General features: G+C 43.0%; 1 protein-coding gene across 2 annotated transcripts in view; it reads right to left on the reverse strand.

Moving 5' to 3' along the window:
• srcap (Snf2-related CREBBP activator protein) overlaps positions 1-15,675 on the reverse strand; it is a 34,948-nt gene extending 19,273 nt beyond the window's left edge. Inside the window, exons 1-16 of one of the 2 annotated variants that reach the window (XM_071898504.2) lie at positions 13,599-15,675; positions 12,743-12,784; positions 12,115-12,387; positions 10,415-10,600; positions 10,117-10,257; positions 9,600-9,792; positions 8,500-8,669; positions 7,672-7,759; positions 7,311-7,400; positions 6,518-6,691; positions 6,077-6,309; positions 5,325-5,502; positions 4,941-5,077; positions 4,430-4,599; positions 2,496-2,825; positions 1,854-2,040 (exon numbers count right to left, since the gene is read on the reverse strand). In XM_071898504.2, the coding sequence (XP_071754605.2) occupies positions 1,854-2,040; positions 2,496-2,825; positions 4,430-4,599; positions 4,941-5,077; positions 5,325-5,502; positions 6,077-6,309; positions 6,518-6,691; positions 7,311-7,400; positions 7,672-7,759; positions 8,500-8,669; positions 9,600-9,792; positions 10,117-10,257; positions 10,415-10,600; positions 12,115-12,387; positions 12,743-12,784; positions 13,599-15,641 (4,635 nt within the window). In that variant the 5' untranslated portion in view covers positions 15,642-15,675. The remainder of the gene's footprint in view (positions 1-1,853; positions 2,041-2,495; positions 2,826-4,429; positions 4,600-4,940; positions 5,078-5,324; positions 5,503-6,076; positions 6,310-6,517; positions 6,692-7,310; positions 7,401-7,671; positions 7,760-8,499; positions 8,670-9,599; positions 9,793-10,116; positions 10,258-10,414; positions 10,601-12,114; positions 12,388-12,742; positions 12,785-13,598) is intronic. The other variant, XM_078290662.1, reaches the window with a different exon arrangement.
• Positions 15,676-16,537: the final 862 nt, after the last annotated feature.

The following is a 16,537-nucleotide window of genomic DNA, read 5'->3' on the forward strand; positions in this document are numbered from 1 at the left end:
AAAGCATTTTTGTTGTCTGACAGTTACTCTTTTATCACTTCAACAAATAACATAGTAGCCAATCATTTGTCAAACAATAAATAAGATCCATTATCAGTGATTTCCACAAGCAATTGAGTAGGCAGCCAGCGGGGGTCATGCTCCCCGGGGGACATTTTTGATAATCAAGCTTTACTTTGGTGTCTATTCATGCATTCTGACACCTTGATTCCATTCAAAACACACATCTTAATTATTGAGTATTTTAATGTGTTTACCTCAAAAACATTATAGTTTCTTTTCCAGTTTAGACTTGTGGTGTTGAGTATATAAGACGTCCCTCAACAGGTATTACCACTCATGTTCACCTAATATCTGAGTGTTGGGCGACTTTACATATCTCTGTCATATTACTGTCTAACTTACAACTTTAAAAACACGAGAAGCTTGGTGCATTCTGTCACTTTTGTTTTCACACCAGGAAACTGTCGGACTGGACCAAGTGCAACCGTCTCCTGCGCTGGCAGAGCACCAAACCGATTATGGAGATAGGCAAGTCTGTCTGATGTAGAACTACAAGGCTCCTGACATCAATACAGTGATCAGATTGAGGCGAGTATCCCACATTAAAAACAAAAATTACCATTAAAAAGGAGCTGCCTGGAAAGGCATCAGTATTCAGCTATCTAGCTGGCAGTCGCTTGTGGAATACACTGAAGATTTTCATTGTCTTAATCTTGGGCAGACTGTCCTAATACTACAGTTGTGTTTGACTTGACCATGAAAACAATTCATAGTTCACACTAATGCATAATAGCCTACATAAAATACAGGCACAAAGCAAATACTTCATAATAAATTGATCTTAAAATATATTTTATAAGAAGTTAAAAATGTAAGCCATCAATAGAGTTGTTGGAGATGACCGCAGGCAGGCAAGCGCTCCGCCCGCCTGAATAACCTGCAAATTACGGTGGATTGATATTTTGAATGGGAAGTGATCAGCAGATCAGTGAGGCGATGTAGATGGATGTTTTGGTCATCTTAAATACACACACACAATATCACCGCTCCCTTTTTTTCTTGCAGTTCTACAGTGACCTCAGAGTCTACCGCCTCTCTGAAATCCAAATGATGGAAATCGGTTGTGGTGACAGAAACCTTCATCTCTGTTCACTGTAGCAGTTGGAAATTCGATAGGTAGTCCGCCGGGCTTTGACTTGATGAAATCTGGTTGCCCGGGCAGAAAATATGAATGTCCCAGATGTCTGGACTACAAATTTGTTCACCCCTAAAGACAGCAACACAGGCAGACAAAAACACAACTGGCCATATTTGTTAAGGGAATCAGTGTAAACGTGCTTATATACTGGCCAATGATGTATGCCGTTTACTAGGTCTAGAAACTGTTTCTAGATTCTTTATCAGAATTCCCTCTTTGTGATACTTGATGAACTCTGTCCAATCTATGCTGAGTAGTATTCGTCCTCATCCAACTACTGGTTCCAGCCCTTTTATGTTAACCCTGAAAGGACATTATTTTCAATGTCAAATTTTGAATGAGAAAATATTTTCATCAAGTTTTCATGAAAACCTCTTTTTCATTAAATTATCCTAGGTCCTGTCACTCTACAAAAGCAGTTTTCTTTTCACTGCCAGCAGAGCAACTCCAGCATTTTACTTTTTGTCATGACATCACCAAGACAGTCTCTCTTTTTTTCTAGTTTAAGGAGAGACTTGTTCGTATTCATACATTCGGAGTGTCCAACTGCCTAAGATCACAGGAAAAACATATGTGAATTCTGTTTCAGGCTGGATTTCCCCTCTAACTGACCAAAGGTAAAGTTCCCCTTATGTGTGCCCTTAATGCTGACCTTCAAAGGAGAGACCTCCAGGGCGTCCTGCACCAGGGAGGCTGTGTGGAAAACAATGGGCTGGGTGATGAAGGCTGAGTGGATGGGCCGGGGGTCGAACAGGTTGGGGTGGTTGCACACTTTGCGGAGCTGCATCAGGATGTTAATCACAGACATGAAGTGTCCGCTGGCCAACGTTTCCCGGGTCCTGTGAATCAGAGACAGGTGAGGATGGAGAAAGGAAGCTGGTAATAAGAATAAAGTAATAATAATAACCATAAGGTATAATAACGGTAAGCGTATATAATTGCAAGAATTTGGGGGCTTGCATTGTACTACTGATGTAAAATCTAGAACAAATAAATTTTAAAAATGTATATGTAATATTGCAATCCATATAAGTTTTGTCAAGTTTGTGCTTATATTTGATGATTGTTTCAAAAGACCAAACAAGCTGGACATTTGGGAATGGGGAGACAATGAAAGCAAATATTAATTTTACAAAAACACTTACAAAAGCAGAAATGCTGACAAGTTTCATTATTAATCTTTTTAGTTCAAAGTTCAAAATGACAGCAAACGGTTTAGTTGTGCAGTGGACTATTGCTGAATTAAATAATATGTCCGAATCTTTCTTTTGAACACAATCGTTAAATAACTTACGAGGCCTGTGCCATGAAGTCGTCATAGAGGAATCGCTGTCTCTTGGACAGGCGGCAGCGCACCACATGCTCGTATTTCTTGGGCATCTGCTTCTCCACGTCAATCTTGATCCTCCTGAGCAGGAAGGGCCTGAGCACCTTGTGCAGCCTCTTGACCAGGCCCTCGTTGTACTCCTGACTGCCCTCGATCATTCCCGTCAGCGGATTGGAGAACCACTCCTTGAACTCACGGTGGGACTGGAAGACGTGGGGCATGAGGAAGTGCATCAGGGACCACAGCTCCATCAGGCTGTTCTGGAGAGGGGTTCCTGTCAGCAGCAGTCGTCTGTGGCTGTAACGGGAGAGGCCAGAATAGAGTTTAGGTAACTACGCCAAGATTTAGATCATTAGACTTATAGATGAATGAGGAAAAGACAAGGTGGAGTTCGCATAAGTGATTGCATCTTCTGAGTAATAGGTATTTTCAGTCTACTGAATTTCAAAATGGTTTCGTACGAAATGTTTTACTCCAAGATCAGGTATTCTTGAAATGCCAGAATGCTTTACATTTTTCTAAATTTGAGTGAGTAGATACTGGGTAAATACCATCTATATAATGGTAGTGTACAAAGGCTCCGATAATGCTGCATTTTAAGTTGTAAAAGATCTGGATCATGAGAAACAATGCGAGACCAAACACATAACAGTGTTTGGGCTTCAGTGCAGTGTGACTTTAGCATCTGAAACTGTCACGTTCTGAGTATATGTAATGTATGCTGCATAGATGTCAGCATGCCAATTCTGTCAGTATAACAGGGTGGGAACATTACCTCTGGCCACCAGCCAACTGCTAATAAATTATGACTGTCGATGGCAAGTTAGACTACGGAAGAGATCAGAGTTATGAGTGTGCGGCTCCTCCCTACTTTTGAAGTTAGACTTCTCTACCAGCCACTCTGATATGTATTTCTTTCCATTCTTTTCCAGCTCTTTTCCAATCTAAAACTATATATGGGGCTATAGGGGACACAGCCCAAGACAACTAGCCGTACACATGGCTAACAATTAATGACGGCACCTCTTCAGCAGCTGAACGCACACTGACATTTCCTGATGAGCAAGAGCTTACAGATTAGATAGGGAATGGCAGCCATGAATATGTACTCGCACCCTGCCCAGAAGCACTATTCATACAGACAGAAGACATTTTTCATGATGGCACTTCGCTTCATGAGCACATCAACTTTGGCTATGGTGCCTATTTGACTGAGCCTATATTCCTTTTTTCCCCATGATCATCTCTGTCCATTGGGTTATGGCATAAGATGACGTGACCATTTTTGTCACAAATACACCCAAAATTGAAATTACGACACTTGGAAATTAACTATATTTGAAAACTTCTTTAGAGCAAGCATGGCAACCCCAAACACCAATCTGATAATATTTACACAAAAACTGTTTTTTTAACTGGCTAAAATTAAATCCCCTTGCTGAGGCTTCCTGTCAGAGGAATCAGTGTTTTCCACAAGCGCCAGCTGTTGGCCAGATGATCCAGCCAGTCTGTTACGAAAACGAAAATGAAACTTGTGTGTCTATGCTCCAAACTGCGTGCATGTGTTTGTAACGGTGTGTGCTAGACAGTAACTTAACACCTTTCAGTTATCAGATGTGTGAAATTCTCCAGCACTCAAATACGTGGTGAATATGAGTGCAATGCCACTCACAGAGAATAGAGAATATCCAGAATTTAAACTGCAGTGATTTTACAGCATTATGGTTTGGTGTTTTTAAATGGTGCTCCTTAAAATCTTTTGGGTGTACCTAAATTATTCCTGATGTTTGGAGGTTGGGAGCACCAGTGCTACCAAGTAACAAAGTTAACTTAGAGCCCTGTCCAGCCTTTGTATGTCTGTTCAGAAGCATTTGAGGAGACAGACACCCAGCTGTACAGACCTGTTGAAGTTGAGCAGGCTCTGCCAGCGCTGGGACTTGAAGTTCTTGATGTTCTGGGCCTCGTCTAGGATCAGGTACCGCCAAGACTTGCGTCGGAACGCCTGGTGATCCTGCAGCACCAACTTGTAGGACGTGATGCACACATGGAATGCATTCGGCTTGGTCCAGCCCTAAAAATAAGATGTGGTTCAAAAGTTATGCCCTGTAATTTTTTTTTTTAAATAGTGGATTCGGTTTTTCACCATTTTTGCTACTTCAAGAAACAAGCTGTTGCCACATCTGTCATAGATAACTTTAATAAAAAAATATATATATATCTTGTGATATTCAAGTAATGATTTGTATCAGGGTTATCATCAGGAAGTTCAGGAACAAAACAAAGCAGGAAAACAGCAACTTCCCACTAGAAATTAAGTATCCAAAAAAAATGAAAAGGCGGGGAATAAATAAATCAACCACACCTGTGTTATACTTATCGAGCTCAAACATTCCAAATCAATCTACTTGTTACCTGTCTCTTTAGCTTCCTCTCCTTTTGGCTGCCAAAGTAGGTGAGGATTTTGAACCCAGGACACCAGCGCTTCAGCTCCATCTCCCAATTCAACATCACACTGGTGGGGACGATGATGAGGTGAGGCCCCCAGTTACCTGAACATAACGGGTTAATTGACAATCTATCAGGAGTCGAACAGACAGGAAGGAAGAGGTGCCATTTTCACTTCAATTAATGTATAAAGTCTCATAAGTAGTAGCACAAACTGTTACAGAGCTGCACCACAAAATGAAGATCACTATGAACCAAAATGCAAAAGGTATAGTTTACCATTTATTTTACCATACCATTGAACTGGTGTATGGATGTACTGAAATCGTAATGAGCCATCTCTTCTCTTACCTTTTTCACAGGCGAGGTGAGCTAGCAGAGCGATGGTCTGGATGGTCTTGCCCAGACCCATCTCATCAGCCAGAATGCCATTGAGCTTTTTCTCGTACATAGTGACCAGCCAGTCCAGGCCGATGTGCTGGTACTCTCGTAGCGTACCATGGAGCAGGAAGGGGATGGGCGTCTTGACCTGTTGTCGGACAATAGGTGAGAAAATTATGTTTCAAACTTGCATAGAGGATTAGTGTTTAGCCTACTTCAGCCTGCCCGAGGAGTTGCAGCTACCCCTGTCATTAGCCTCTTTTAAATCACTTCTTAAACTTAAACACTTCTTTTTTAAAGTGGTGTTTTTGTGATGTTTTATTTATATTGAATTTTTATTCATTCATTTATTAATGCTCCGAATTGTTTCATCTTCTCCTGCTTGTGTTTATTCTCCTTTCCTTTTATTCTCTTATTCCTCTGTTGCTTTGCTATTTCATTCCTTTGCTGTTCTTTTATCTGTAAAGCAGCTTTGAACACTGTTTCGAAAAGTGCTATAAAAATAAATATTATTATTACTACTTTTTAAGACTTATTAATATATATCTTTTGCACATCAACACACAAAAGTAAATTAAGTAAATTTCTTTTCTAATTTTGGTGGGTCCCCTCATAGTAAGAGTAGCAATAAATTCAAATTATTGGGTAGAAAACATTTAAAAACTCCCACATTAAGGCATTTGAGGCAAAAATGAAATATTCCTCTGTTGTCTGAGACCGACCTTAGTCGTGGCCAAAGTGTAGCCTTTGGGCTGCAGGCTCTCTGCAGTAGCAGCAATATGGCTGATCTCCTTCTTCGGCCGTGAGCTAGCGGAGGGCGGGCTGTGGTCTCCCTCCTTCAGCAGCACCTCCATCCCCTCATCTCCACAGTCATCATCGTCATCATCCTCCTCTTCCTCACTCTCCTCTTCGTCCTTTTCACTGTCATCGTCCTCTTCACTGTCTTCTGGTGAATCTGAAAGAAACATATATGAAAGCAGGATTCATTTTAGGGCCCAGTCTTTGATGTAAATGCATTAAAAAATGGTAACCCCCTCACCAGAGAGCAAAATGAAGGAAATCTTTCAATTCTGTTAGAAGACTAAAATACCGCTTGGCTTGTCGGTAGAGGCCAGATAAACAATTTACAGCAGATTATTTGGATTCTCTCAGTTGGTTTATACCTGAGGAGGAAGTGTTGCTTTCTACATCGCTCTCATCTTCCTCAGTCTCCTCCTCCTCGTCCCCAGATGCCTCAGATTCAGAGCTTGCTTTGGAGACAGATGCAGAGGGCTCCTCAAAGTCTGAGGTATACGCTCCTTTGTACTTCTCCAGCAGCTCCTCAATACTCATATCGCCTAAGTGTGGAGTGGAGACATGTCAGGGTTTAGCTTTTTACTCCTCATGTGTTTGTAAACAGGGCACTGCTTGAAAGGAGGGAAATGCTTATTCACATGCAGCTAATTGGCACATACACAACACGTAGCTCCAGCATTAAAACACCAATAAAGTAATAAAAACACAAAAAGAGCAGCTCTGCAAAAAAAAAATCATGACGCTTGAGAAATATTTCCACTTTTTCCATGTACACCTCCATAAAAATGAGCTGCCCTAGGGATCTGCTGTTATAATGATTTCAGGTTGTGTTCCCCAGCCCTATATATCAAGAATTTCAAACAGGCAAAATTGCCTCTTAGAAGGTAGTACCCTAGACACAGAATGAAGTAATATACATTTTCTAAATAAAAGTGAGTGATGCTGACTACAGGACCACAAAGCAGGACAAATTGGAAGCAGACAGTATGTAAATTCCTTTAAACGAATGTCTAATAAAAAAACATGAAGGTGTTTCACCAAGACGAAAGGTTACTTTAAACAACTTCAAATCAATAAATAGATGGAACAACAAGAAGTCACTCAACACGAACAAGTATGCTGTCCATTTCATTTATGAATGTGAAAATAGCATGAGGCTACCTTCTTTGGCCAAGTCATCCAGTTCCTCTGCGTGATCTACGTTCCCCTCTACTTTCTCCTGGGCGTCTATGGTGTCCTCCTCATCCTCAGCTGAAAACCAGGAAGAAGGAGAAAACAAATGCTAAATCATTAATGGACTTTCATGGACTCACACACCAAGATGTCCTAAGCACCAAACTGCTGTCCCAACCAAATATTTTAGATCAGGTGGTTCAAAGAGAACAATGGTATGGTATTTTTACCTCTATTTCCAAAATGTGTATAGGGAAGGTGTACTTTCAGTAAAATCTAGTCAAAATCAAACAGTGTGTTTCTGTTCCAAAAAAACTGCAAACTAAAACATTGCTGAGGCCAAGCTTACCGTCCTCTTCATTGGCAGTGAATTCCCCATCTTCCTCCTCCACTGAGGAGGAGGTCTCGTCGGAGCAGTCTCCGTCTGAGCCAGACTCCTAAAGAATCCAATGATTCAGTGAAATGTAAACATCTGTGGTCTGTACAATATCAAAAGTACTGAGTGGTTATTTGTATCTTACAAACGTAAAACCATTTTAGTTTTATTGTTGATAATCATTACACTTACTTGAATTACCAACTTGAATTACCATCATGAAATACCAATCAGTCACAGTAATAGGCCTAGTACTGGCACAAACACTATGCAAGCCATAACAGTAACCTGCCATCTCATGTAAAGCTAAATATATAAGGATGGTTTTAAAGCCATTTAAAGCCCCACTACTGGCTTTGTTTGTGTTTATATTCACTGGACTGAAGACATTTTTTCACCCTCAAATAGATTAGCTAAACATGTACTCGGGCTACGAAATGTTTGTTTACATCTATAATGTTTGTAAAAAAAAAAAGTTTTACAAAAAAGTAAAAGCTGTATTTTTTAATTATTATTTTAACATTTTGTACTTATTTTCTGTGTATTGTGTTCTTTGAAAATCTATGTGAATATACCTAGAAGTTATCTGGGCAGATCATTTCTGGCCTGGGGATTTAAGACTGCCTGATCGGTTGTTTAGTATTGGTGAGTGTTTGAAGGTGCAGAGCAGTTGGTATGAACAGGAAACTGAACCCTGTAGTCATATATATTTGTAAGAACAATAAACTGAAATCAAATCAGTGGTATTCCACTTTAAGACAGCTATCCCAGCCCAGTCGGTTTGTGTAGAGCTAGTTGTACCTGTGGGCGTTTGAGGGTGCTGAGCAACTGGTCCAGGGGCAGCATGCCCTCCTCCTTCAGCAGCTCGATTTCCCTCCGATGGCTCTCAGCGTCATTGCCCTCCTGCTGCTCCTCCACCTCGATGGTCTCCTCATCGTCCTCCTCCTCACATGGAGGCTCAAAGTCTCTGTCTGCATAGGGAAAAAAACATCTTTATGTTTTGAAAAAGACTTGGGTCACTTCGTGACATCGTTGTGACTAGATACAATAGAAACGCCTTGTCTTTGCGACAAATTCACTAAAAACAAAAAGAGATGGAAGACATCATGTCTAGATTGATAGGGTTTATTAGGGACCACAAGACGGCTCAACCTTCAGATATAAATCTTCTTCAATGCTAATAAAGGCTTTACCCCTTTTGGCCTCAGGAAGGCATATTTTAGGGAAATGACTGAAGTCTGGGTTTAGATTTCAATGACAAAGAGCCATAATAGCTAAGCAGAGTGTTGCTGCACTTCAGCACCATGAGCCACTTGCCAGATAATAAATTGAAGGTGGGACCAGACTCCTGATACACAGCGGTGAAGCAGTGCCAAGTCCTCCCTTCGTCTGGCTAAGCAAACCCTTGCACCAAAGTAACTGTTTACCTCCATGGCTTTTGGAACCAACAGCCATGGGTAACATGGGCAGCAGGGTAGCCCGACAGGTTTGGCCAGTCTCGGGCCTAACGGCTGCTAAACAGTGGAGCAAAGGAATTTCCATTGACAAAGAAAAATCCCATTGACTACTCAAGATCATCTTAGTTGAGCAAAGACACATTTGAGAAACACAGCTCAGATGATCAGGGAGGATTAGTATGAAAATGTATCGCTGTACCAAAAGGAGCGATTCTATGGAAGACACAGTAACCTTGACGTTAATAAAAGAGCCCCTGGTTTACATAAGACATTTACCTCTATGGAAGCTTAAAGAGACTCTTTGTCACTGGTGTGTAGCTATGACAACGTCCCTGTCTGAACCACTGATTCAGCTCTGAAAGCAATCTCAATATTATAACAAAGAGACAGTAAGCCCCATTATAATCCATGGAGTAGGTTTTAGAAAAAAAAGAAACTTCTCACCATCCTCATCAACGGTAGATGGGAGAGATTTTTTGGGAGGCGAAGCTACAGTTTCGGCGGGCCTGGTGGGTGCGAGGGACTGGCTGAGGAGGTCAGAGTATTTCTCCGTCTGGCCAACAATGAAGTCCAGCTGAAGGTCCAACGCCTTCTTCCTCTTTTCCTCCAGTCTAGACTGCTGCTTGTACTGCACCACCTTTGTGGACAAAACATAAAACATAAAACTAAACACTGGGTTTTACATTTCTATACAGCCTACATCAGAGATGCATTCCTTTAAATATTCTCACAAATTCACATAAATTCCATGAGTATTCTCTAATTTCTCTTGGTGAACAGACATCTCAATCTGGGTCAGTGTAAATACTTTTTTTTTTTCTGTTCGTCTGAAAAGTATGTCTTATTTCTATTTTAAAAAAAGAACAAATAAAATCAAAGACAGACCACAATCCTTTCACTTTCCTAGGCTGAATATTCAACCAGAGTGGTTTGTTTGCCAGATTTAGTGAGTCATCTGTACCTTCTCAACGCTGCTCCAGAAGGCCCGGACTTCTTTTGCAATGGAAGAGGCAACTCTCCTGATTTTAGCATGCTCGTCTCTCTTGGCCTTTTCTTCTTTTTGCCTCAGCTCTTCATGGTGTCTCATCACCATCCGCACCACCTAAAACACATCGATCGTTATATGTAATTCCACACAAATAGACTGGCAATAACACACATCCAGACCATATATAGATTATAAGAAAATATGTGTATATGTCAGTGTTTTAACTACTTTATCACAAGACATACGTGAAAGGCAAATTGGCCTGTCCTACCTTTCTAGCCACCCCTCTCTTCCACCGCCTCTCCTGGGCGAAGTCAGCAGAGAGCCATTGCATCTCCTCACACAGGTAGTCCCAGTGAACTTTGGGTCGCACCGGCTCCGTCAGGCGGGTCAGGCGCTTCATAGACCAGAAGCCCTCCCGCTTCAGTGCCTGGGTGCGATGCTCTATGTCTGCTTCCTATGGGACACAATGGACAAACAACTCAAAGAACTCAATTCAAGGTGCTTCACACAATAGATTTAAGAAGTTGGCACGCTAGAGCAATGTTTCTGAAATTATGGGTCAGGATCCCATTGGGCTGCAGTTCTACATCTGGTAGATCTGCAAATAATAACAGTAGTAATGCCTTTTCATGAATCTTGAGCCCAGCTGTGCCTCTACAGCACAGATTAAAAATCCTAAGAATCAAAGGATAATTCCAGTTACTTCCAACCTGGGCCTTATTTTCCAGGTTTTTGCCATCATGCTGATCGATTCTGATCCAAATTTTGTCACCTACTTCACTGCAGAGCTCGAAGTACTTTTTAAGTACTAGTTTGCAGGGAGCGCTGGTCTCCAATACAGTCCAACGGGGCATAGGGAAACTCAAAAAGTCAAACTCAAAAAGCAATTAAAATATGCCCTTTCAACACAATAACACACTGCAGTTAGTCTTTAAATAGTTGTGATTGAACAATTATCACACATTTCAGTTATAAGTCCATCTGATACTTTTTGGCATTGCTCACAAACTCCCTTGTTTACTCTGCTGGCTGCCAGTCTTCTGCTATGTTCATGTCACATCCAAAGAAGCGGAAGTAGAGGATGACAGTTCATTGCTGGAACTTGAAAGCGTTTAACTCGTTGCGTTGATTCTCATTATTACTTTTTAATTAAAAATCAACCATAAATGAACTACAGCAGATATTTTTCACTATTAGTAAGTAGGGTTGATTGTATTAGTGTGAATATAACTGATAATTTTGATTTTAATTACCTGCCTTGACCTTGACTGCTGACATTGGTGGATTCCCTGCTATGTTTCCCGCTTGTGTTGACACATCTCCGCAATTTGTGACGGCAAGTGGGAGATATCAGAGCCCACAAAAATTCCCTCATATCTGATATGTATTTATTACTAGGAGGTTGACATAAAAGTTTTTCCCAGTTGCATTTACGGTAAATCCAATATGACGTGATTGTGGCATCAAGGTACCTGAACTACCTATTTGCCAACATTACACTAGTAGAAAATAACACATCCACATTCCTTGCCCCGCTGGATTATATTGGAGAGTAGCGCTTCCTGGATACTGATAGTACTGATAAGAGACTGATAGGAACTCAACTTACAGGGAAGTAATTAAAGAAATTTTGATCAGTAGTGATCAGCATGATGGCAAAAACTAGGAAAATAAGGCCCAGGTTGAAAATAACCAGAATTATCCTTTAAGATAAAGGATTCTGCTATGATTTATTGAAATCAAATGAAAAAATAAATTTTAGCAGACATTTTGGATGAAAAATAGAAGTTTACACAGATCCAATTCCGACTGAAGTTTTTTTAATCATAAAGTCCCTTAATCCTCCTCTCATATGAGCACCCTCTAAACACGGTTACTTGTTCTAAACGCAAGCAGCCGTCTTGGTTTCTCCATTCCTGTCAAACGAAGAACGTTAAAACCACGTTCTACATCTTAAGACCCACTCACATGTTTGGCCAACTCCGCCATGTCAGTGTGTCGCTCCCCGCGGGGTCGATGGGGTGTGGTCTGGTCTGGCGGGGAAGAGGAAGAGGAGTAGCCACCTGGTCCGACAGAGGAGGGAGAGAGGAACTTGCCATGGGGACCCCGGAGAGGGGAGGCCTTTTCCCGGCGGGGGGTAGACCAATCACTGGCGGATGAGGGACCAGGGGAGGGCGAAGAAGTGGAGGGTGAGACAGGAGAAGAACTCGCTGTGACCCTGTCTGCTATCCACTGGCGTACCTGAAGGCAACAGGAGAAGGATGAAGAGAAAATTATTAATTAATTTTGAACAGGGTTACAGCAATGACATTATTAAAAAAGGGAAAAAAGTAACATGCATGGATTAAGTTAGAGCAAGCCTCCAAAAAAAAGCAATGAGTCTGAACGTGCTCCAGCATTACGTATTGGCCATCAGTGATTTTTTTTCAACTCTCCTTCTCATGCAAGTACAATCCTAAAATGGCTGAAGTCAGAGGAACACCCCCATAAGTTGATATGCTACATGTCATAAGCAGTGCCCGTGCGAGATTAGGATGTGCTCATGAATATCCTGTTAAGGGTGAGCCTATATGGGTGTCTGACAACCTCCACTTACCTTTAGGAACAGTGCCTTTTTGTCTGTCCTGTTCTGTCCATGCTGGAAAACACACATGGCTTAGCATGCGGCCAACTTAAAAAGAATAAATCACTAAATAATCAAAACACTGTTTTCACACCTGTTGCATTAATGAGCGTTGCATGCAAAAAATGAAATACTGAGAAGTGAAGGTAGAATGATGCCATGTATAAAGACAGTGAAAACATGCCAGCAAAATTCACATGACTCACAAAAGCATCAGGAAATGATTGAGTATCACTGTTGCCTATTCATTTTATGGCAAACTCAGAGAACTAAAAAAACAAGGCATAGTGAGACCAGACCAACTCTTTGGCTTCGTTTTAGTTAGACCTCTGCTAGCCAATTCAATTTGTCATTCAGATTAAAAAGAATAACAGATAATGGCTTTGCTGAAAATATTAGTGAGATACACTGGACAGTGACAGCACAGAAACACATCCCAGCCAATCAGAACAGAACACAGCTGACATGACGCTTAGATATACCAAGAGCCCCTCTTTACATCTCTCAGAATCACCTCAGTTTTAGCTTTGTCCTTCTTTCATGAATCTGATACAATTGCTTTAAAAACATGCACATGCAATGACCACTTTAGACCACTTCAGTAATATGAGGGCTGATGCTTCCATGCACTATGCTGTTTGGCCTTGCATCTGATGACGCTTGACATCTGTTTTCAAATCCAAATCAATTCTCTTCCTGCCTCTCTAGACCCACATGACCTGGACTAAATCCTGCCAAAACCCTCTCTCCCCTACTCTCCATCAGTGTCACCCTTAAATAAAATGGATTGAATAAATGGATTGCCCATTCTCCTTAAAAAAAAAAATACCTTGTGTGTTGAGCTGGGGGTGACCATCCCGCATTCAGGTTTGTCAGCTTCAGGTTCTTCGTCACTGCCCTCCTCTGGACTGCTAGCCTGCCCTACGGCGGCCTCCTGGGGCCCGGCTTCTCCTGGTGGCCCGTCTTGCTCCATCTCCTCACTCTCTTCCTCCACACTCTGACAGAGGGAGTCAGGCTGGCTGGCAGGATGTTTAGAACTGGAGGAAGCTGGAACTTTACTTGCCCTTTCCACTGATGCCGAGGGCATGTCAAGGGTATGGGGCTTAGTAGGTGGGGTGGCATCTTTAGGGGTGACAACATTTTGGGGCGCAGGCTCTGCTTCCCTCGTTGACGTTTTAGTCACAATTAAGGCCTCTTTGTCAGATTTGCTTTGTGAGGTTGTGGTAGGGGCAGGTGCAGACTGGCGAAGCTGGGATGGGCTGTTAGTAGTAGTAGTAGGCTGCTGTGTCTTGGTGGGGGGTTCTGTAGCAGAAGTTTTATTGACAGAGCACTGCGTCTGATCTTTCTGGCTGCTAACAGCCTCAAACTCACATACAGAGTCTGCTGCTGAGACAGTTTGGGGAAGGCACTCTTCAGACACTGTGCCAGATCCGGGGCTGTGGGCATTGGCCAGCATGCCGGCCGCATTCTGTTGCTTGGACACCTTTGCCAAAAGGGAAGGTGGGTGTTTCAGGAGAGGAGTCTGTCCCTTTTTGAGGAGGAGCAGCTTTGGATTTATACCACCAGAGGAGTGAGCGGAGCAGAAGGCCTCTGGTCTGGTCTCTGTGGTCACAGCAACATTCTTAATATTCTGTGATGGAGTCTCTGTCAAAGTAGGATTTTCTTTGGTCCCTTCGTGCGAAGAAACACAGGCCTCAGGCTTTGTGGCACTTACAACAGTGACTCCTGGGGACTGTTTTAGACACGGCTGATTTTCTATATGGGAAACATGTATTGAAACGGCAAGGGACGAATCCATCCCTATCTCCTCCCCCATGACTACCTCCATTGGGGAAACGAGAGACGGTGAACCAGCTGTTGCTTCCGCTTCCTGTTTTTCGGGAAGCATTTGAATTACTGGGGAAACACTCACCTCCGTTTGATCTGAGACTGCTGCATCAGTCTGCAGACAAGGTGCCACAATTTGTGCACTGGTGTCAGTCTGTTCAACGGTGAATGAATCAGGTGCAACAGCAGCCGCTTCGACTAAACAAACCTCACTTGAGTCAGTCACTTCAACCGCTTGGTTAGCATCTAATACTAAATGCTGCCCCACAGCAGTGATCATTGTGTTTTGCATGGACATGTTATGGGAATTATTGTTAGAGCAAATCTCCATTTCATTTGTGTCATGTGATGAAGGGAGGGCCTGTTGGGAAATTATGACACTGTCACTTTCATTAATTGTGTGAAGAGAAGGTTCAAGATGCGAATCTAGCTCCTCTTTGCTAGTGTACTCCTCAGGGTGCTCTAATAGCGCGTTGAATAAGTTCACTTCATAGCCCGGGGAGTGGGGCATCTGTACACTACTACTGGCACAGATTGTTTCTTCAGCGACCTCCTCCACCAGGCCGCATATCTCATACACTTCTACAGGTTGTGAGTCTATCTCAATATCTGACTGAATGCTTTCTTCATACAGCTTTGGTTCTCCAGTAGAGAGTCCAGAGCTCAGTTCACTAACAACAGCAGCCTCGCAGACACTGCCATCCTCCTGTTGTAAGAGGTAACTCTGATTCAGATGCATGTCCGACCAGTCGCCGCTGATATGAGCGTCCTCCCTGACAATCACAATTCCTTGAGCCTCAGCTGAGTGCACAAGCTCAGAGATCAGTGGAGTCTCTACTGCTTGGTCTTGGTCAGGAGGATGAGATGTTTCTGCCACAACAACCTGCTCCGCCTGCCTCGAGTCTACTAGGTCTGTATCCAATAGATGGGGGCCAGAAAGGGGTTCTGTGGAACTCTCCTGTAGGGAAGAGCAATCTGGCTGCACTGTGAAGTCAGATGAGGAAGTGGCTGCGTCGGTTTGCTCCTCTCCTTTGCTCAGCACCATCAGCTCTCCTGCTGGGGGATGGCAGCTCCTCTGGATGTTGTCGCTTTCCTCTCTGTCAACTGTGCTGCTGGAAATTTCGTTAGCAGGGCAAGCGTAGACTCCAGAAGTTGTTTCTCCTGCCTTTGGGGTCTCAAGTATTTCAGTTGAGGGAGGTTGTGTTTCTTTGTGAGAGGTTTCCACAAGCTCTTTAAAATGCTCGAGCATCTCAACTGATTCCATGGCATTTGCTCCCTGCGTTTCACTGGCATCATTTGAGATCTGCTTGATAATTTCGAGCTGTGTTGTTGAGAGGTCAGTTTGTTTGCTCTCACTATTGTCGGATACGGGTACTGGGAGTGGAGGCGGTTTTGAGTTTTGGTGACCACCTGCTTGCTCCACAGCATCGGATGGAGGTATGTGGCTGCCTTGGTTTGCCTGAGCAAGTGACTCCTGCTCCATACCTCTATCTTCTGTGGTATCTTTGACTGTAAAATCAACACTGGATTGCAGGACGGGAGGAGAGGAGGCTGTGGAGCAGACTTGAGGGTGGGGTTGTGGGAGGATATTTCTGACTGTGTGCTCTCCTCCACCCAGTCCCTTGTTTGTTCCAGTCTCTGGTTTGTATTCCAATGTGTCTCTGTCTGGGACGGGCTGTCTCTCCTCTGCCCCAGTAACAACGACAAGTCCGCCAACCTCTCCTGGTGGCGGAATCGGGTTTGTCTGACTATCTGAGTGGCTTTTTTCTCTACCAGTTTGTGACCCGTAATGCAACTCTTGCGCTGTCCTGTCGGTCTGTGTGTCTGAGGGGGGCAGAGGAGGAGGAAAGGGAGCCGGGAACTGCTGCGTCTCAGCAGAGGGACTGCAGTCCTCAATGAGGGATGTTGGCAAGGATCCTCCACCTCGGACACCCTCGGCAA

Source organism: Centroberyx gerrardi, chromosome 20 (assembly GCF_048128805.1).
Source record: "Centroberyx gerrardi isolate f3 chromosome 20, fCenGer3.hap1.cur.20231027, whole genome shotgun sequence".
Lineage (NCBI taxonomy): Eukaryota > Metazoa > Chordata > Actinopteri > Beryciformes > Berycidae > Centroberyx > Centroberyx gerrardi.